Genomic DNA, 22,895 nt, shown 5'->3' with positions numbered 1-22,895 from the left:
CTGCACTCCTAAGAGAACTGACATCAGCCTTGTGGGCCTCAGGCCTATCACAACTGTATGCCCCTGAGACTAGCAACCAGCTACACTGGGTACCAACCCAATAAGAGGACAATTGCAGTAAGAGTGTGCTAACAGGTGGGACCAAGAAGGCGGAGTGAGTGGTCTTCTTCGTCTCTCCCCCGTCGAATCTACAACTAATTGGACATTCACCGATTAACAAAGGATATCCAGATAGCATCTCAAGATGCCTGAGAGTCTCGTTGCTACTATACATCGGAAGGCAGACAGACTTCCCCCTGGGAGGAGGTGGAAATAGGTGAAAACTCTCCGACCCCCCTCGACCCTGGGACAGCCTAGTTCCTGCAGGAGGCTCTCTTCCAGCGGACTCGCCCATAGCATCGCCACACACCAAGGGTGGGAGTGTGCACTCACCAGCGAAGCGATGGTGGAAACAGGTGACAACAACCCTACTCAAGCCCCCCATGACTGCACCTAAGCCCAGGGGGAATCCCTAGGGTCCCGCACCCACTGGCATGGAAGGCCTCCGCTCAGCATTAGCAGGGAAGCTCCGCCCAGAATCCAGAACAAAGGGAAGCTCCTGGCGGGCAGATTCCCTGGCACACCTCCCCAGCAGGGAAAGCCTCTGCTTGCCATTAGCAGGGAGGCCCCGCCCAGAATCCAGAACAAAGTAAAGCTCCCAATGAGCGGATTCCCCGGCACAGCACCAGACCGCAAGCTGCTGCGGGGCCAAGGGTCTCCAGCACACGGGTCGGTGCAGGGGGTGCCCAGACTTCCCGTAGACATGCTTGGGGACACGGTTGGAGCCCAAGCGCCCAGCTCTGCGGCCTGGGGGGGAGGCTCTGGGGTCCTGCACCTCCCAGGCAGGGAAAGCATCTGCTTGCCATTAGCAGGGAGGCCACGCCCAGAATCCAGGACAAAGGGAAGCTCCCAGCGGGCAGATTCCCTGGCACGGCACCAGACCACAAGCTGCTGCTGGGCCCACAGTCTCCAGGACACGGGTCGGTGCAGGGGGCGCCTGGACTTCCCGTAGACGTGCTTGGGGACAGGGTTGGAGCTCCAGCGTCTGGCTCTGCGGCTTGGGGGGAGGCTCTGGGGTCCCGCACTCCCCCAGCAGGGAAAGCCTCTGCTCGCCATTAGCTGGGAGGCCCAGCCCAGACTCCAGAACAAAGAGAAGCTCCTGGCGGGCGGACTCCCTGGCACTGAACCAGACCATCAGCTGCTGCTGGGCCCATGGTCTCCAGCGCACAGGTCGGTGCAGGGGGTACCCGGACTTCCTGTGGACGTGCTTGGGGACTGGGTGGAGCTCCAACACACAGCTCGGCGGCCCGGGGGGATGCTTCAGGGTCCAGCAATGCCCCAGCTGGTAGGGCCTCTGCTCGCAATTGGCAGGGAGGCCCAGCCCAGCATTCGGAACACAAGGAAGCTCCCTAGAGCAGAATTCCCCACAAGGAAGCAGCTTACAAGCCACCGCCAGTCACACGGACTCTGGCCGTGTCCCAGACAAGGCAAGGGGCTCCCAGAGATCCCGTGAGAGTGGAGTGGGAAAGAGTGGAGCTCCAGTGAAACGGCTACATAGCCTAGGGGGAACTCCAGGTTCCTACAGCAGCCTCAGTGAAAGCCTCTGCACAGCACTAGTGGAGAGGTCCCAACTGGCAATCAAAAGGCAGGAATGCCCTGGGGCAAAAGTAGCACAGCTAGGTGACCTAATGACACACTACAGAAGATAACCATAGCTCTGCTGGGACCTATAGAGGACAAGTGTGATCTGGTGGGCTGTTAGGGACAAAGCGGCAATTATAGGTGCTCCTGCTCCTGGCTGATGGGAAATCCCACAACACCGCTGCAGACCACAAGGAGGGAGCACGTCTAAGTGGGCTGCAACAGTACGCACCAGCAGCCTGAGGCCCCCTTGCAATTGCCTCCACAACCAACGAGGGACTCCACAGGACCACTGTGACTACGAGGAGGTGTCCAGGTCCAGTCAGTAACAGCTGACAGGGTTCCTGGTTGGGGCAGTCTAAACAGCTGCCCAGTCCACATCAGTCGCAACAATTGGAAGCAGCAAATAAACTCTATCTCTATGTGGAGGCACAAATCAACGCCATAAAGCAGTATGAAAAATATATTAAATCTGCAGAACAGAAGGAAACTGATAAGTACACAGAAAACAATCCCAAAGACAATGAAATCTACAACCTAAATGACGATGATTTCAAAACTGCCATTATGAAAAAACACAACGAGTTAAAAGAGAATTCAGATAGACAACTCAATGAGTTCAGAGCTATGTCACAAAAGAGCTTGACACCAAAAAGAAGAACCAATTAGAAATACTGGAGATCAAGAACACAATGGAGGAGATTAAGAAAAATCTGGACTCTCTGAACAGTAGGGTCGATAATATGGAGGACAGAATTAGCAATTTGGAGGATAGGAATACAGAAATGCTGCAGACAGAGGAGGAGAGAAAATTAAGACTAAAAAGAAATGAAGAAACTCTCCAAGATTCATCTGACTCAATTAGGAGATGCAACATAAGGATTAAAGGTACACCAGAGGGAGAAGAGAAGGAGAAGGGGGCAGAAGGCCTGTTCAAAGAAATAATAGCTGAGAATTTTGCAAGCTTGGGAAGACAGATGGAACTCAATCTGACAGAAGCGAATAGATCTCCAAATTTTATTAACACAAGAAGACCAACCCCAAGGCATATATTAGTGAAACCAGCAAAAGTCAATGACAAAGAGAAAATACTAAGGGCAGCCATGCAGAAGAAAATAACTTACAAAGGAAACCCCATAAGGCTATCAGCAGATTTCTCAGGAGAGACCTTACAGGGTAGAAGAGATTGGAATGAAATATTCAAAACTCTGAAGGACAAAAACCTGCAGCCAAGAATACTCCACCCAGCGAAAATATCCTTCAAATATGATGGAGAAATAAAAACTTTCCCAGATAAACAGAAGTTAAGGGAGTTCATTGCCACAAAACCTCCTCTTCAAGAATTGCTCAGGAAGAAGCTCATTCCTGAAAAATCAAAAAAAGGAAAGGGGTTCAAAAATCCAGAACAAAGGAGATAAGCAGAAGGACAATAACACAAAGTAACAGCTCTCCACCAGGACAAAATGCAAAAGAACCGGAAAACCAGTGATAAAATGGCAACAGTAGGCCCCCACGTTTCAATAATCACACTAAACGTGAATGGATTGAACTCTCGAATCAAAAGGCACAGACTGGCAGGATGGATCAAAAAACAAGATCCAACAATATGCTGCCTCCAGGAAACACACCTCAGCCCCAAAGACAAACACAGACTCAAAGTGAAGGGATGGAAGACAATACTCCAAGCTAATAATGAACAAAAGAAAGCAGGTGTTGCCATATTTATATCAGACAAAGCAGACTTCAAAGCAAAACAGATAAAGAGAGACAAAGGGGACAGTATATAATGATAAGAGGGATGCTCCTCCAAGATGACATAACACTGATAAATATATACGCACCTAACACAGGAGCACCAAAATTCGTAAAGAAACTATTAACAAAACTAAAAGGAGACATCAACAGCAATACAATAATAGTAGGGGACCTCAACACCCCATTAACACCAATGGACAGATCATCCAGACAGAAAATCAACAAGGAAATTATACAATTAAATGAAAAATTAGATCAGATAGACCTAATAGATATATAAAGGACACTTCATGCAAAAACAGCAGGTTACACATTCTTCTCAAGGGCGCATGGAACATTCTCAAGGATAGACCATATCTTGGGAAACAAAGCAAGCAACAATAAGTTCAAGAGGGTTGAAATAATAGTAAGCATCTTTTTTGATCACAATGCTATGAAATTAGAAATCAACTACAAGAATAAACCTGGGAAAGGGCCAAAAATGTGCAGACTAAACAACATGCTACTGAACAAACAATGGATTATTAAAGAAATTAAAGAAGAAATCTAATATTACCGGGAGACAAAGGAAAATGAAAACACACCGTACCAAATTATTTGGGGGTCAGCAAAGGCAGTCATAAGAGGGAAATTCATTGCAATACAGGCTCACCTCAATAAGCAAGAAAAATCTTATATAAACAACCTCAAACGACACCTAACGGAATTAGAAAAACAAGAACAAACAAAGCCGAAGTCAGTAGAAGGAGGGAAATAATAAGAATTAGAGCAGAAATAAATGACATTGAAACAAAAAAGACAGTAGAAAGGATCAATGAAACAAAGAGTTGGTTCTTCAAAAAAATTAACAAAATCGACAAACCCTTAGCCAGACTCACTAAAAAAAGAAGAGAGAAGTCTCAAATAAATAAAATTAGAAACGAGAGAGGAGAAATCACAACAGATACCAAAGAAATACAAAGCATCATAAGAGAATACTATGAAAAACTATATGTCAACAAATTGCACAACCTAGAAGAAATGGATAAATTCCTAGACTCAAACAACCTACCCAAACTGAATCAGGAAGAAAGAGAGAATCTGAATAGACCAATCACAAGTAAGGAAATAGAAACAGTAATCAAAAACCTCCCCAAAAATAAGAGTCCAGGACCAGAAGGCTTCTCTGGAGAATTCTACCAAACATTCAAAGAAGATTTAATACCAATCCTTCTCAAACTATTCCAGAAAATAGAGGAAGATGGAGCAGTCCCTAATACATTCTATGAAGCCAACATCACCCTGAGCCCCAAACCTGACAAGGACAACACAAAGAAGGAAAACTACAGGCCGATATCACTGATGAACATAGATCCAAAATCCTCAACAAAATTTTGGCAAACCGAATACAGCAATACATCAAAATGATTATACACCATGATCAAGTCAGATTTATACCAGGGACACAGGGATGGTTCAACATCCGCAGGTCAATCAACATGATTCACTACATTAACAATATGAGAAACAAAAACCACATGATCATCTCAATAGATGCAGAGAAAGCATTCGACAAGATCCAACATCCATTTATGATAAAAACCCTCAATAAAATGGGTATAGAAGGAAACTACCTCAACATAATAAAGGCCATATATGACAAACCCACAGCCAACATCATACTCAACGGACAAAAGCTGAAACCCATCCCTCTGAGGACAGGAACAAGACAAGGGTGCCCACTTTCACCAATCCTATTCAACATAGTACTGGAGGTGTTGGCCAGAGCTAGTCGGCAGGAAAAAGAAATAAAAGGAATCCAAATAGGCAATGAAGAAGTAAAACTCTCGCTGTTTGCAGACGACATGATCTTATATATAGAAAACCCCAAAGAGTCCATAGGAAAACTATTAGAAACAATCAACAGCTACAGCAAAGTTGCAGGGTATAAAATCAACATACATAACTCAGTAGCATTTCTATACACTAACAATGAACCAACAGGAAAAGAACTCAAGAACTCAATCCCATTCAAAATCGCAACAAAAAGAATAAAATACCTTGGGATAAATTTAACCAAGGAAGTGAAAGATTTATATAATGAAAACCACAAGACTTTCCTGAAAGAAATTGACGATGACATAAAGAGATGGAAAGACATTCCATGCACAGGGATTGGAAGAATAAACATAGTTAAAATGTCCATACTACCTAAAACAATCTACAGATTCAACACTATCCCAATCAGAATCCCAAGGACATTCTTTACAGAAATTGAACAAAGAATCCTAAAATTCATATGGGGCAGCAAAAGACCCCGAATTGCTAAAGCAATCCTGAGTAAGAAAAACAAACCTGGAAGCATCACAATCCCCGATTTCAAAACATACTACAAAGCTACAGTGATCAAAACAGCATGGTACTGGTACAAAAACAGGTCTACAGATCAATGGAACCGAATTGAAAGCCCAAAGATAAAACCACACATCTATGGACAGAAAATCTTCAACAAAGGAGCTGAGGGCCTACAATGGAGAAAAGAAAGTCTCTTCAACAAATGGTGCTGGGAAAACTGGACAGCCACATGTAAAAGAATGAAAATCGACCATTCTTTTTCACCGTTCACAAAAATAAACTCAAAATGGATCAAAGACCTAAAGATTAGGCCTGAAACAATAAGTCTTCTAGAGGAGAATATAGGCAGTACACCTTTGACATCAGTTTCAAAAGAATCTTTTCGGACACTATAACTCCTCAGATGAGGGAAACAATAGAAAGAATAAACAAATGGGACTTCATCAGACTAAAGAGATCCTTCAAGGCAAGGGAAAACAGGATTGAAAGAAAAACACAGCCCACTAATTGCGAAAAAATATTTACAAGCTACTTATCCAACAAGGGATTAATATCCATAATATACAAAGAACTCACACAGCTTAACAACAAAAAAACAAACAACCCGATCAAAAAATGGGCAGAGGACATGAACAGACATTTCTCCAAAGAAGATATAAGTATGGCCAATAGACACATGAAAAGATGTTCATCATCACTAATCATCAGGGAAATGCAAATCAAAACTACATTAAGATATCATCTTTCACCCGTTAGATTGGCAAAAATATCCAAAACCAAAAGTGACAAATGTTGGAGAGGATGTGGAGAAAAAGGAACCCTCATACAATGTTGGTGGGAATGCAAACTAGTGCAGCCACTATGGAAAACAGTATGGAGATTTCTCAAAAAGTTAAAAATAGAAATACCCTATGACCCAGCTATCCCACTACTGGGTATCTATCCTAAGAACCTGAAATCAGCAATCCCAAGAATCCCATGCACCCCTGTGTTCATCGCAGCATTAATTACAATAGCCAAGACGTGGAACCACCCTAAATGCCCAGAAACTGACAAGTGGATAAAGAAGATATGGTATATATACACAATGGAATACTACTCAGCCATAAAAAAGGACCAAATTGTTCCATTCGCATCAACATGGATGGACCTTGAGGGTATTATGCTAAGCGAAATAAGCCAGACAGAGAAAGACAAACTCTATATGACCCCACTTATAGGTGGAAGTTAACATATAGACATGGAGAACCGATGGGTGGTTACCAGGGAAAAGGGGGGATGGGGAGAGGGCACAAAGGGTGAAGTGGTGTACCCACAACATTACTAACAATAATGTACAACTGAAATCTCACAAGGTTGTAATCTATCATAATCTTAATAAAAAAAATAAAAATTAAAAAAAAAGAGAAGGGTTTCTAGTGCAGAAAAATGTTAATAGGAGACAGGGCACTGATAGAAAGGGACATAGAAGTTAGCCACTAATTGCATATGCTTAAGAAAGTTAAAGATTGTCCAGAAATAACTGAATATAACCCTTGGTTTTCAAACTTAGCCACAGCCCCAGAAGGTGTGGCAAATTATATTCTAACATAAAAGAATCTGTGATAGAAATGAATTGGAAATGAACAAAAAAATAAGCAAAACTATATTAAGAATTACATAAGAATAAAATGATCAACAAAAAAAACCAATATATTTCCTACTATAGGCCTAATAGTAATATTTCTACAAATATTATCAGAAGAACAGTAACGTAAGGGTGCCAGCCCCGTGGCTGAGTGGTTAGTTTGCACGCTCCGCTTCGGCGGCCCAGGGTTTCACCGGTTCGGATCCTGGGCGCAGACATGGCACCGCTCATCAAGCCATGCTGAGGTGGCATCCCACATGCCACAACTAGAAGGACCCACAACTAAAAATATACAACTATGTACCGAGGGGCTTTGGGGAGAAAAAGGAAAAATAAAATCTTTAAAAAAAAAGAAAGAAAGAAAGAAGAACAGTAACTTGAAAACTACAATTAACTCAAGACAATACTGTTGGTGCACTGATAAAATTACAAAGGAAAAATAAGTCTGCTTAGCTAAAAAATTCAAGTATCACACTGACAAACACTGCAGGAATTATCTGGTCACACACATGTGCAGATGTAGCCTTGTAAGACTGCCAAATATTTGTGGCAGCCAGACTTCTCAGGAAAATACTGAATCATAGTCCTAAGAAAACACAAAAGATGAGTTTATTTCAGCATTTGCAAATATCGATTTTAGAAACTTTTAACTTACTCAATAGATTACTAGTAAAAAGCTCTTACAGACACATGAAAATGAATCTAGGTATTTGAATTTCATACCATAACCTCTTAGGAACCAAAGAAAAAATCTGCATTTTGAAATTAGTGTGCAAGTTCACTAGAAGAAAATTCCTGGCTAGGAACTATGACATGAACTTTGCTAAATTCACTCCTTCCATACTTTTGCTCACAGTGCTCCCATATATCCTTTTTAAATATGGAATGCCTTCCTTCTTCCCTTCCATCTTTCTTAAAGTTTACTTTTCTCAAGCCTTAATTCAAGTTTTCCATATTGCACAAGGATTTATTTAATTTGGGTCCCTTGGTAGAAAGTCTCACTGTACTTAAAATCAATACCATATAGTTACTTTATACATGTTAGTTTTTCCTTCCCACTTAGAAAATCACCTTCTGGAGGACAAGACCATACAGGTATAGAGTAGCAGAAAATACTTGGAATCTGCCAGACTTACCTGAGTCTAAATCTCAGCTCACTCACTTAGCAGAATTATTAGTCTGGGAAACGTTTAATCTGAGTCATTATGCTTCCCCATAAGTGGTAATACCACTATCAATCTTGCAGGATAGTTGTGAGGATTAAGTGAGATAATGTTCAGAGACTGCTTTAATCACACCTTTCTTTCTCCCACTTGCAAAGTCACCATATCTTCAACAGCAACAGCTAACACTGCCTTACAAATGTGACAGGTACTTGATAAAACTTTACTATAATAAACTGATTGGTACCTGATAAAAATATCTGTAAGACTGGAAAATCTGTCTCACTACACAAAGCGACACAGAATAAAGTGCGTAGAACACTTTGTAGAAAAACGTTTGTTGAATAAGTTAATTTAAGCAGGAAACTATTATTTCTGCATTCCACACTAAGAATACTTCCACATTTTCAAATATCTAGAAAGTCCTCCTGAAGGGACTAAACGGGTCAAAGCTTCCAACTATTCATAGCATACTGATTTTAATTTGTTCCCATCACAACCAAGGTAACTGATAAAACTCACAACTCTCTGTCTCATTACTTCTGCCTATGTCCAAATCATCAGACAAGATTTCCTGGAATAAATTCAACCACTGCAATAAATTCTGTAGTTAACAGTTTGAGCATTAATTACTTTTTCCTCCATCATGGTAAGGTATGGGAAAGAATATAACATAAAGCTCATAGTATATAATTAGTTATTTGTAAATTTCCCCAACTATGGACATGAAATATTTCAGTTTCTTTACTTATATAGTCATAGTATAACTGAAATCTTATCTAGAAATATGGATATATATATAAAAAAGTTTCTAAAGGCATTTGGGAGTCTGTAAGTAAAATAGCTAGTTAAAAATAAATAGTATAAAATAAATATGAGTCACAAACTCTGCCTACAATCAGAATTCACTGGTCTGTTATAGTTTTTATTTATATCTATACTCATTATACTTAGAATAATCTTTATAATAGGCCGTTAATTAAACAATGTGGTGTAACAGACAATGAGTTTCAGTGTTGTTCTTTATATGTGATCTAACCTCTCTGAGATTCAGTTTTCATATCTGCAAAAATAGGAATACCATCTATTTCATGGAGACATAAAAACAAAACATGACACCTTTTATTAAAAAACAACTATCAAAGGTCACAAAGTCTTCTGTAATGTTGATATCCTTACCAACATCTGTTCAGTGAAATCAACCCCTGGCATAAATAGGTACTCCATAAATGTTACTTTTCATCCTGAATTTTAGGATTGATTTTTCCAAAGCGTACAAAGATACTAACTTTATAAACTTAGACTTTCATCTATATTATGTCAGTCTCCATATTCAGTAATATTAATAAATCCACATAAAAACTGTGTCATTTTATGTATGCAATTGTATGCAAATATTTCCAGCAGCTTTATTCATAACCATAAAAAAAATGGAAAAATCCAAATGCCCTTCTACTGATGAATGGATAAAGAAACTGGTATATCCATACAATAGTATATTACTCAACAAAAAGGAACAACTATTGATACATGCAATAACATGGATGATCTCAAATGCATGTTGCTAAGTTAAAGCTAGACCTAAAAGGCTAGACACTGTATGATTCCACTTATATGACATTCTGGAAAAGCAAAAACAACAAGGACAAAGAAGAGAGAGATCCCTAGTTGCCGGGGGGTTTTGGGTTCAGGGTTGACTATGACAGGGTAGCACACGAGAATTTTGAGGCATGACAGAACTGCTTTATATTATGATTGTGGTGGTAGACATGCAACTCTGCATTCGTGAAGACCCTATACATTACAAAGAATGATCTTTACTATATGTGAATTAAAAAATACAATTTAAGGGCCTAGTGGCACACTCCACTTCAACGGCCCAGGTTCAGTTCCCAAGTACTGACCTGTGTAGGTCTGCAACTGGGATCTGAAACTGCGAACCCCAGGCCACCAAAGCAGAGCACATGAACTTAACCACTACGTCACTAGGCCAGCCCCACACTTGGTCTAGCATTTTATATATACATTTTAACCCTCTGAACAACCACATAAAGTTAAAATTATTATCTCAAATTTACCAATGAGGAAACAAACTCATGAAGAGCAAAGTAATATCTTACCCGTGGATACACATCTACTAAATGGTGAAGTTGGGGTTTAATCTCATTGTATCTGAGTCTTTCCATGCCCATTTTCTTGCCTCTATACTATACTGCCTCCTAATTCAAAAGCTTCGGTAATTCCTTAATGAGTAATTTTTTTTCATTATTTGAAGATGTTAATACTTTCTACATCTTTAAGTTTAAAACTGATCATCAATATTTTATATTATTCAGGTATCCACATACGCATAATCATATAAAATGAAGTTAAAATATGCAGCCTCTGCCCTCAAGATGTTTATAATCTAATAGCCAGCACACACACAACAAACCAGGTAGGCAATTTTAAAACTCAGAAAAAAGTAGCTGAATGAGCAGTTGGGGAGAGAAACACAGGTAGTGCAACTACCTTATGATAATAAAATAATTCTGCTTCCTCCCGTCCCTTGTATTATCATTGTCATTCATTTCACTTAGATATTAGCATGCATGCGTGTGTATCTGCATCTATATACACACACAAAAGCAAACGTAGTCAAATACAGTATTGCTATTATTTTAAACAAACTGTTATGTGTTAGGTCAATGGAGAACAAGAAAAACCAATGTTTTTATTTCATCTTTACTTATTTCTTCTCTGATACTCTTCCTTTCTTTGTGCAGATCTGAATTTCCAACTTACATTATTTTCTTTGTCTCTAAAGAACTTTTTTTATAACACTTCTCATACGGAAGGTCTACTGCAGAACATTTCCTCAACTTTAGCTCGCCTGACAATCTTTATTTCTCCTTCACTTCCAAAGAATAATTTTGCACGGTGCATTATTTTAGGTTGGCAGCTTTTTTCTCTCAATACCTTAACTCTCTCATCCACTCTCTTCTTGCTCGCCTCATTTCTGAGAAGAAGCCAGATATACTTCTTATCAGTGCTCCTCTATAGGTAAGGTGTTTTCTTCCCTCTGGCTTCTTCAGGATTTTTTCTTTATCTTCAATTTTCTGTAATTTGAAAATGAGATGCCTAGATGTAGTCTTTTTTGGCATATATCCTACTGGGTGTTCTCTGAGCTCCCTGGATCTTTGGTTTGGTATCTGATGTTAATTTGGGGAAAATTCTCAGTTGTTATTGTTTCAAATATATCTTCTGTTCATCTCTCTCCTTCTCCTTCTGGTATTCCCACTGCACATGCATTACACCTTTTGTAGCTGTCCCAGAGTTCTTGGATATTCTGTTCTGTTTCTTGTTCCTCCCAGTCTTCTTCTCTTTGGTTTTCAGTTTTCAAGAATTCTGTTGATAAATCCTCTTGCTCAAAGATTCTTTTCTCGGCCATGTCTAGTCTACTAATAAGCCCATCAAGTCATCTTCATTTCTGTTACAACGGGTTTTTTCTCTATTATTTCTTTGTGGTTCTTTCTGAGCATTTCCATCTCTCAAGATTGCCCCTCTGTTCTTGCATGTTGTCTACTTTATCCAATCATACACTTAACATACTAATCATAGCTGTCTTAAATTCCTGGTCTGATAATTCAAACATCCCTGCACGTTGGGTGAGCCTGTTTCTGATGCTCACTCTGTCCCTTCCAACTGTGTCTTCTACCTTTTAGTATGTCTTGTAATTTTTTCTTGGTGACCAGGCATGATGCACTGGGTAAAAGGAGCTGCTATAAATAGGTCTTAGTAATGTGGTGGCAAGGTTTGGGGGGGAGGGGTTGAGCTGTACAGTCCCATATTAGGTCTCAGTCTTTTAGACAGCCTCTACTTCTAGATTGTGAACTTCACAAATGCTTCTCAGTCCATCTCCCTCCCTCCTCTTGGAGGATGGTTAGTGTGGGCTGAAGTTGTGTATTTCCCTCTTCCCACATGGAAGGCTTGAGTGGCTGGAGCTGGGTATTTCCCTTCCCCCACGTCAGGCTCTGATAAAACTAGAGAAGGTTAGGCTCTGGTAAAATAGCTTCTCCTGAGGGCAGGCCTTCTTAAGAAGAACAGAATGCTCTGGCACATTTCAAAATGGTTCCTTTTCCCTTCTGCTGCCAGAAGCACAAGATTTTTCTTTGATATTCACTGAGAGAACCTGGCAGAGATGCAAGAGGTAAAACTCACAAAAATTTGGAGGCCCTCCAAAGGCTGATTGCTCCTGAAGTTTTTACCTCCAGAGTTGTCCACATTGAGCCTCCAGCAATCTGTCAATTACAATTCGGGTTTCCCTACACCAGCACTGGCTCCCAGCAAGGTTGCTGCTCTGGTAAGTTGTGATTCTCCACATTCTCCGTCCATCTCTCCAACTTTAAGGGCAGCGGTTTGCCTTTTGACCTCTCTCCATTTACAGATCTAAGGAATGTTGTTCAGTTTTCACTGTGTTCAGCTTTTTACTTGTTAGAATGGAGTGGCAACTTCCAACTTTCTTACATGCCATATGAGGAACTGGAAGTCTGCATTTTCTTTTAAGAAACATTGTTTTCCTATACTACAAGCTTAAAAATTTATGTAGAATAAGAAAACACATACCAACCCAATATCCTACACAACAAAACTGTGCTGTGTACTTTGAAAATCATTACTTTTCACTTTCCTCTTACACTAAACATATTCATATTTCTAGACATCCAGCTGAGATCAGACACTGTTCTTAAACATCCGAACCTTTCAGTTTATCTCCAGAAATCAATATAAAAATATGAAGTATAATCCTTGAAATATATCTTTCAGAGAAGCAAGTCAAATAAAGCTTACCATTTTGATACCTGTAGAAAACGTCACTGGTTTTACAGGTTTAGGTTTCTCAAGCTGCATTTCCAATTGGGTGGATCTGTCTTTATGCTGAGCCAAAAGTAGAGCAACAGGGAGATCAGAACTTTCCTAGGAGAAAAGTTACAGTGAAAAATGAAAGTTAAAAAGGAAAAACTAAAAAGGAGCAAGTCTTTTATTTTAAATTATGCCTTTCTATATGCATTTGATGTCAACTTAAATATTCACTTTATGGACAACACTTTACAAAAAATGTTAACATTCCATAATAAAAAAAAGGCTGTTTTTGACTCATAAATCAAAATAACTTGCAAAAAAGTATTTTTATAAAATCCATATTAAAGACATTATAATAAGGTCTTATTTCATCTAGTAAAGCCAACCACATTTATTAAAATAAAAAAATTAGAAGCTAATCACAAAAAGAGTAGTACAAAGTACTATAACTTAGATCAGATGTTTATCTAAAGACACATTCTTTTTACCAGTGAGTTCAGATCAGTTTGAAATTGTTTCCCATTGGATTTCACCTGAGGCCGTTTGGAAATGATTCTTGTTCTGTTTTGCATAATGGAACGATTGTCAAGTACAACCAAAAGTATATTTTCTCCTTAACTTATTTTTAGAAAGTAAGTCTAAATTTTTTAATTGACAAAATGATAGTAAACATTTTTAATCTCTCATATTAATAGTAAATCAGGGCCACTATTTACACAAATCTGTGCACACAAATATTAATAACACAAGCAAATAACTAACTAATTCTTATATGTAGACGACTGTTATTCAATTCTGTTTAATATGAAGTCTTCTTACATGTTTAAAGTGCTGTGGAGCTAAGGTCTAAACTAAATGATATCCAGGCTTTTTCCTTTCTGAGTTGTCAGTTAAATAAGAACATAGAAACATATGCAGAGGAAGGCCAGAAGAGAAGGAGATCATACATATACATACACCCAGTACTTTCTATATCTATAAACAAAAATTAAAGTACAAACACATTTGTATCTCCTATACCAAGGTTACCTATGAAAACACACATATACTTCAAATGGCCTACTGATTTTTAAAATAGTAACTACACAGAATTTAATCCTGAAAAAAAACTATAGTAACATTTTATAACATGAAAGTAAATATATAGCAGAATCTAATTTTCTTTTGAAATCTAACAGCTTATTAACAGTTTTAGGCACAAATGTGGCTAATTAATATATTTAAAGGAATTCCTTTTAAGGTTATAGTACAAAAGTCATTCAAATAACAAGCAATTTATTTCAACAGAATTATCCTAAAACAAATTTGTACTTCAAGATTTTGTAATAGAAGTCCCCTGCAAGAGCAATGTTACAAAGGTTAAAACTTTTAAAAGTAAATGGAAGAACATAAATTTTATTTACAAAATAGACCCTTATTAACGAAAAAAATCTTTGTGACTTGCCTTTAGCAATAATGAAGGAAAATAAATGAAATATACTATGAGAATATACTTCGATACCTTTCATGTTCTACAACAAAGTATTACCAGTGCATTAGTAATGGAATTGCAGTGAATTCCTGCAGCTTTTCTAGCTTCCCATTAAGAATTCTATAATAAAATATAAAATTAAAGGACATTTTAAATGTGCTGTAGCCCAAAACATCTTTTAAAAGCGATTACTATCTTTTCATATGTAAAAACTAAAGAAGAAAAATAAATTTCCTTGGCTAAAAAATTAAAGCAATGCTTCCCAATTTATACTCTAAGTTAATTTAAATGTTCTTCCATACCTGGTATTTACTCTAAAAAAGTAAAAGTTCTTATGTAAAAGCAAAGCAATGTGTTCACTTACAAAAAAAGTTGCTTGTTTTAATCCTGGATTCACTTTCACATAAAAGGACCTGAATATTAAAATGTCTTGGTAAAACAGCTGAAATTTAATAAAAATAAACATTGTAGGAATCCACGACTAATTTTGATACTAAGTCATACAATTTATTTGAAATATGCTTTATTCCACGTTAGCACTCAAAACTTTGGAGCCTGAAAATCTTTCTAAATGTTAAAGTTGAATTAAGCAGGAGCTCTAACAACAACAACAACAAATCTAGAGAGTAAAATAAACTATGAGAAACATACACGCTCTTAGGAATACATAAAATGCAGATCAGCCTTTCAAGTTATTTCAGTCTTCTTAGCTTTCCATTTTACCTTGGAAGGTTAACTAACCTACATTAATTGCCTGAAGGTACACTGTTTAATATTTACAGAAATTTTAATAAGACTGCCTGTAATACTCATTAAAATCTTTATAATGACCATTTTTAAAAGATTATTTTAAGTGACTTTGAGCAAGCCATCTGGCAAAAAATATTTCTAATAAAAATCAGCTACTGCATTTGACAACAATATTAGCCCATACAAAATTTAAGACATAAGCTGAAGAGAATTTTCAAACAGGAATGTAAAAACATTTAATAAGTCAAGACCTATATAAAAGTGTTTTTCCAAACTGTTAAAAAAATTAATTTACAGTTAGGATTAAATAAATGGACTTTTTAGGCAACATTATGGTAAATGCTAAGCCATAAACATTAAGACCATAACATTAAAATCCTATCACATACACTATAATGTAATGCTAATGCTTTTTAAAAGGTTAAACAGTGACTTTTAGCACAAGGACCAAACCTAAACACAGGAGAAAAAAATTCTAATAAGTAGTACTTGTTGCCTAAATTAGATCCAGAAAATATTTCTACGATTTAAGCTTCTAAACCTATTTACAAATGTCAATGGTATCTTTTTTACAAAATCTAACACAAGAACATACATAGAAAAAGAAATACAATGCATTCTTCTACTTAATAAGGATTCAAGAGGATGAAAGGAAATTTAATGAATTCTTTCAATTAGTTAATAAGGACTAAAGGTTTATGTTAACATTTCAACAAAAAAATTTTTAATAAATATTCAAAAATTAAAGTAACAAAGAATTTTTTAAAATAAATTTTAAAATGAAAACGAGAAATTCAAACTGCAGTGGTATTCTAACCCAATCTGCCGGAATTAATTGTTGGAATGAATACAGTAAATTGCTAAGGATTATTTAACCACCATGTTACATGATCTAAACAGCGAAGAAAGTATGTGCAGTAATGACTTGCAGGTGAAGAAAACAGGAAGTTGGGGGGCGGGGCGGTCTCACAAAAACCAATATTAACTCCAGGTTATACACAATGTCCAACACTGGCAGTTTCACATCTTGCTTCATGCCCCACTGAATTGAAGGGAAGCTCCACACCAAGAGCAGCTCAATGATGCAGCAAAACTTAGTACTTTGATGACTAAAAGAATATGCAAGAATAATTACTATGCACAGCTAGCTAACCTCAAAATAAACTCTAAAAACTCTGTGTATCACATGGAACATTTTTCAAATGTTTTCATCTTACGTTAAAAAGTTTCATCATAAGTGTTACATTTTATATCTGAGTTCTATATTTCGAATTAATTCAATTAATTGTATAGAGGAGAAGCATTACCAAAGAAAAAATGTGTTCCTCTTTGTATAAAATAAGAAAAAGAACATTCAATAAAACAATTATAACATCAATATTTACTAATTCATCCTTTAAGGTTTTTAATTTCTCACAAAATATATGCCTATGAAAAAAGTAAAACACAACATGTGTCATTTCAACTATTACAGTCATACCTGCCATGTAATAGTTTCAAGAAAAATAAATGGAGTTTTCTAGGGAAAACACCATATCCTACTTTATATGCCGCTGTCCTCATTTTTAAGACCAAATCTACTTTTCACTCACACAAAGTAGACAGGGTGTCTGATAAGCATTTTCTGTCTAAACCTCATTAATGCCCTTACCATTACTTTTCCTTTACTTTGTCACCTACTTGTTTTCCACCTACTTCTAATTTAAGTAATCTTCCTTTTTCTTTTTATTCCAGGTTAGCTGCCTTTTGGCAAAAGTACAGCAGAAAAATAGACACATAGGTATTTCCCCCATCACACAATAATATCTTACAGCATATCAACTAGACCAAGGAGTTAACTGTGTTAACACCACATGGAAATCACTTACATGAACAGAAAGGGAAAGGAAAAAAATGCAAAAAGACTTTCCTGAAGAAGATGATTTTCTAGTTATGAGTTCATCAATATCACACCGGGTTATAAGCATCACACAATATATTGTCAGATCTATGAAACACTTCATAAACCTTAGTTATTATTACTGCTATTATCTAACAATGCTGACTACTTGGGGAGCTAACTGGTGTAAGACACCAATAACTTGCAAAATACTGCCATTTCTTTCAAGTATATTCTTTTTTAGGCAAAAATACAGAACATAGTTCTCAAAGAGTAACCAGAGTCACTATAAACTTGAGCATGGAGCCAAAATAAAAATGAGCTAGTTATTAGAAAACCAGTATTAATCAGGAGACAAATGCATTGAAAACAATGTGTTTTCAGTAAACTTAGAAACATATAAAGAATCCATTAATAATATACTGGCTACATCAGTTATAAGAAGACTCTCTCATCTGAAAATAAAGTGGATATTGACAATAGGTTTTTATAATTATTTTATTAAGGTCATAATAGTTTATAAACATTGTGAAGTTTCAGTTGTACATTATTAGTTGTCAGTCACCATATAAATGTGCCCCTTTACCCCTTATGCCCAATCCCTCAACCCCCAACCCCTTTTGGAACCACTAATTTGTTCTCCTTGCCCATGTGTTTCTTTACCTTCCACATATAAGTGAAATCATGCAGTGTTTGTCTTCCTCTGTCTAGTTTATTTTGCCTAACATAATACCCTCAAGCTTCATCCACACTGTTGCAAATGCGACGATTTTGACTTTTTGTATGGCTGAGTAGTATTTCATTGTATATATATATACCACATCTTTGTTATGCATTCATGAGTCAGTGGGCACCTGGGTTGTTTCCACATCTTGGCTATCGTGAATAATGCTGCAATGAACACAGGGGTGCATAAGTCTCTTTGAATTGCAGACTTCAAGTTCTTTGGATAAATGCCCAGTAGTGGGATAGCTAGGTCGTATGGTATTTCTATTTTTAATTTTTTGAGAAATCTCCATACTGTTTTCCACGGTGGCTGCACAACTTTGCATTCCCACCAGTAATGTATGAGGCTTCCCTTTTCTCCACATCCTCTCCAACATTTGCTATTTTTTGTCTTGGTAATTACACTCATTCTAACAGGTGTAAGGTGATATCTCACTATAGTTTTGATTTGCATTTCCCTAATGATTACTGATGCTGAACATCTTTTGAAGTGTCTGTTGGGATCTGTATATCTTCTTTGGAAGAATGTCTGTTCCAAATGTCTCTGCCCATTTTTTGTTGGAGTCATTTGTTATCTGAGGTAGAACTGTATGAGTTCTTTATATATTTTGGAGATTAACCCCTTGTTGGATTTATGATTTGCAAATATTTTCTACAAGTTGGCGGGTTGTCTTTTCATTTTGTTCTTGGTTTCCTTTGCCTTGCAGAAGCTCTTCAGTCTGATGAAGTTCCACTTGTTTACTTTTTCTTTTGTTTCCCTTGCATGAGTAGCCATGGTATTCAAAAATATGCTTGTAAGACCGATGTGAAAAGATGTACAGCCTATATTTTCTTCTAGGAGTTTTATGATTTCACATCTTACCTTCCTTAATCCATTTTCACTTAATTTTTCTGTATGGTAGAAGATAACAGTCTACTTTCATTCTTTTGCATGTGGCTGTCCAGTTTTCCCAACACCATTTATTGAAGAGACTTTCCTTTCTTCATTGTATGTTCTTGGATCCTTTGTCAAAGATTAGCTGTCCATACCTGTGTGATTTTATTTCTGGGCTTTCAATTCTGTTCCATTGATCTATGTGTGTGTTTTTGCACCAATACCACAGAATTTTGATTACTACACCCTTGTAGTATATTTTGAAGTCAGGGATTATGATGCCTCCAGCTTTGTTCTTTTTTCTCAGGATTGCTTTAGCTATTCGGGGTCTTTTATTGCCACATATGAATTTTAGGATTTTTGTTCTATTCCCGTGAAGAATGTTATTGAGATTCTGATTGGGATTGCATTGAATCTGTAGATTGCTTTAGGTAATACGGACATTTTAACTACGTTTATTCTTTTTTTTTTTTTTTTTTGTAAGGAAGATTAGCCCTGAGCTAACATCTGCTGTCAATCCTCCTCTTTTTGCTGGGGAAGACTGGCCCTGAGCTAACATCCATGCCCATCTTCCTCTATTTTATATGTGGGACACCTGCCACAGGACAGCTAGACAAGCGGTGCACAGGTCTGCACATGGGATCCAAACCAGTGAACACCGAGCCGCCAAAATGGAACATGTGAACTTAACCACTGCGCCACCGGGCTGGCCCCTTACTATGTTTATTCTTGCAATCCACCTGCATGGACTATCTTTCCAATTATTTACATCATCATCAATTTCTTTCAATAATGTCTTACAGTTTTCAGTGTATAGGTCTTTTACATCCTTGGTTAAATTTATTTCTAGATATTTTATTCTTTTGTTGTGATCGTTAAATGGTATTGTATTCTTGAGTTCTCTTTCTGTTAGTTCATAGGGTACAGAAAAGCAACTGATGTTTTAAGTTTGATTTTCTACCCTGCAATTCTGCTGTGGTTATTGTTTACTTCTAATAGTTTTCTGATAGAATCTTTAGGATTTTCTATAATGATGTCATCTGCAAACAGTGAGAGTTTCACTTCTTCCTTGCCAATTTGGATACCTTTTGTTTCTTTTTCTTGCCTAATCACTCTGGCCTAAACCTCCAGTACTACGTTGAATAGGAGTGGAAAGAATGAGCACCCTTGTCTTGTTCCTGTTCTCAGAGGGATGGCTTTCAGTCTTTCACCACTGAGTATGATGTTGGCTGTGGGTTTGTCATATATGGCCTTTATTATGTTGAGGTACTTTCCTTCTATACCCATTTCATTGAGAGATTTTAACATAAATGGATGTTGGATCCTGTCAAATGCTTTCTCTACATCTACTGAGATAATCCTGTCCTTTTTATTCCTCATTCTGTTAAGGTGGTGTATCACATTTATTGATTTGCAGATGTTGAACCATCATGCATCTCTGGCATAAATCCCACTTGACCCTGGTGTATGAGCCTTTTAATGTATTGCTGTATTCGATTTGCCAACATTTTGTTGAGGATTTCCACATCTGTGTTCATCAACAATACCGGCCTATAATTTTTCTTCTTTGTGTTGTCCACGTCTGGCTTTTGGATCAGGGTGATGTTGCCCTCACAGAATGAGTTAGGAAATGTTCTGTCATCTTCAACTTTTTCGAATACTCTGAAAATCACAGGTATTAAATCTTCTTTAAATGTTTGATAGAATTCTCCAGAGAAGCCATCTGCTTCTGGACTTTCATTTTTGGGGAGATTTTCAATTACCTTTTCAATCTTTTTACTTGTGATTGGTCTATTCAGATTCTCCATTTCTTCTTGACTCAGTTTTGGGAGGTTGTATGAGTCTAAGAATTTATCCATTTCTTCTAGATTGTCCAGTTTGTTGGCATATAGGTTTTTCATAGCACTATAGCACTCTCATATAGTCATTTGTATTTCTGTGGTATCTGTTGTAAACTTCTCCTCTTTCATTTCTAATTTTATTTATTTGAGCTTTCTCTCTTTTTGTTCTTAGTGAGTCTCACTATGGGTTTGTCAATTTTATTTCTCTTCTCCAAGAACCAGATCCTAGTTTTGCTGACACTTTCTACCGTTTTTTGGGTTTCTATTTCATTGATTTCTGCTCTAATTTTTATTACTTCCCTCCTGCTGACTTTGGGCTTTTTTTGTTCTTCTTTTTCTAGTTCTGTTAGTTGTAGTTTAAGATTCCTTATTTGAGAATTTTCTTGTTTGTTAAGGTGGGCCTGTATTGCTACGAAATTCCGTCTTAGGACTGCTTTTGCTGCAACCCATATGAGTTGGTATGGTGTGTTTTCATTGGTCTCCAGATATTTTTTGGTTTATCCTTTAATTTCTTCTATAATTCATTGCTTGTTCAGTATACTGCTCTTTAGTCTCCACGTGTCTGTGACTTTCCCAGCATTTTACTTGTAATTGATTTCTAGTTTCATAGGATTATGGTTGGAAAAATGGTTGATATGATTTCTATCTTCTTAAATTTGTTGAGGCTTGCCTTGTTTCCCAACATATGGTCTATGTGCACTTGAGAAGAATGTATATTCTGCTGAGTTTGGACGGAGTGTTCTACATATATCTGTTAAGTCCAACTGGTCTACTTTTTCATTTAATTCCAATATTTCTATGTTGACTTTCTATCTGGATGATTTATCCATTGATGTAAGTGGGGCGCTGAGGTCCCCTACTATAATTGTGTTGCTGTTAATTTCTCCTTTTACGTCTGTTAATAGTTGCTTTATGTACTTTGGTGCTATGTTAGGTGCATATATATTTATAAGTGTTATGTCCTCTTGGTGGAGTGTCCTTTTATTAGTAATATGCTGCCCCTCTTTGTCTCTCGAAAGACAGACTTTTTTATCTTGAAGTCTACTTTGTCTGATATAAGCATGGCAATACCTGCTTTTTTTGTTTGCCATTAGCTTGAAGTATTGTATTCCATCCCTTTACTCTGAACCTGTGTTTCTCTTTAGCTGTGTTTCCTGGAGGCAGCATATTGTTGAGACTTGTTTTTTAAACCATAAAGCCACTCTATGTCTTTTGATTGGAGAATTCAATCCATTTACATTTAGAGTGATTATTGATATATGAGGGTTTAATACTGCCATTTTATCACTTGTTTTCCAGTTGTTATGTATTTCCCATGTTTCTCATCCTGTGTATTTCCAACTGCCAATTCAGTTTGGCGATTCTCTATGATGGTTTTCTCACTTTTCTCTTTATTTATTATTTGTGTCTCTGTTCTGATTTTTTGTTTAGTGGTTACCACAAGGTTTGTATAAAAGATCTCACAGATGAGATACTCCACATTTTGATAGCCTCTTATCTTCTTAATCTAAGCAAGTTCCACCCCTTTCTTCTTCCCTGTCTAGGTTATTGTTGTCACAACTCATCCTGTTTTGTGTTGTGAGTTTGTGATTAAAATGTAGTGAATACAGTTATTTTTGATGCTTTCCTTCCCTTTATCTCTAATGCTATAATTGAGTGTTTGCTCACTGTTCTGATAGAGAGCTGCAATGTTCTGATTTTGCCTATTTACTTCCCTGCTCAAGGCTTTGTAAAACCTTTTGTTTTTTTTATTTTCAGGTATGATGACCGTCTTGATCATTTCTTGTGGATGGGGGGTGGTAAGGAGGGGGCAGGGGTCTTGTGGCGATTAACTCCCTCAGCTTTTGTTTATCTGGGAAAGTTTTTATAGCTTCATTGTACCTGAAGGATAGTTTCACTGGATAGAGTATTCCCGGTTGAAAGTTTTTGTCTTTCAGTATTTTGAATATATCA

General features: G+C 37.3%; 1 protein-coding gene across 1 annotated transcript in view; it reads right to left on the bottom strand.

The window, feature by feature from the left end:
* MNAT1 (MNAT1 component of CDK activating kinase) overlaps positions 1-22,895 on the bottom strand; it is a 195,460-nt gene that overhangs the window by 103,145 nt on the left and 69,420 nt on the right. Inside the window, exon 6 of the mRNA XM_046647685.1 lies at positions 13,390-13,515. Within this exon, the coding sequence (XP_046503641.1) occupies positions 13,390-13,515 (126 nt within the window). The remainder of the gene's footprint in view (positions 1-13,389; positions 13,516-22,895) is intronic.

The sequence above is a fragment of the Equus quagga genome, chromosome 20, assembly GCF_021613505.1.
Source record: "Equus quagga isolate Etosha38 chromosome 20, UCLA_HA_Equagga_1.0, whole genome shotgun sequence".
Taxonomy (NCBI): domain Eukaryota; kingdom Metazoa; phylum Chordata; class Mammalia; order Perissodactyla; family Equidae; genus Equus; species Equus quagga.
This window is presented reverse-complemented; position numbering and strand designations above follow the sequence as displayed.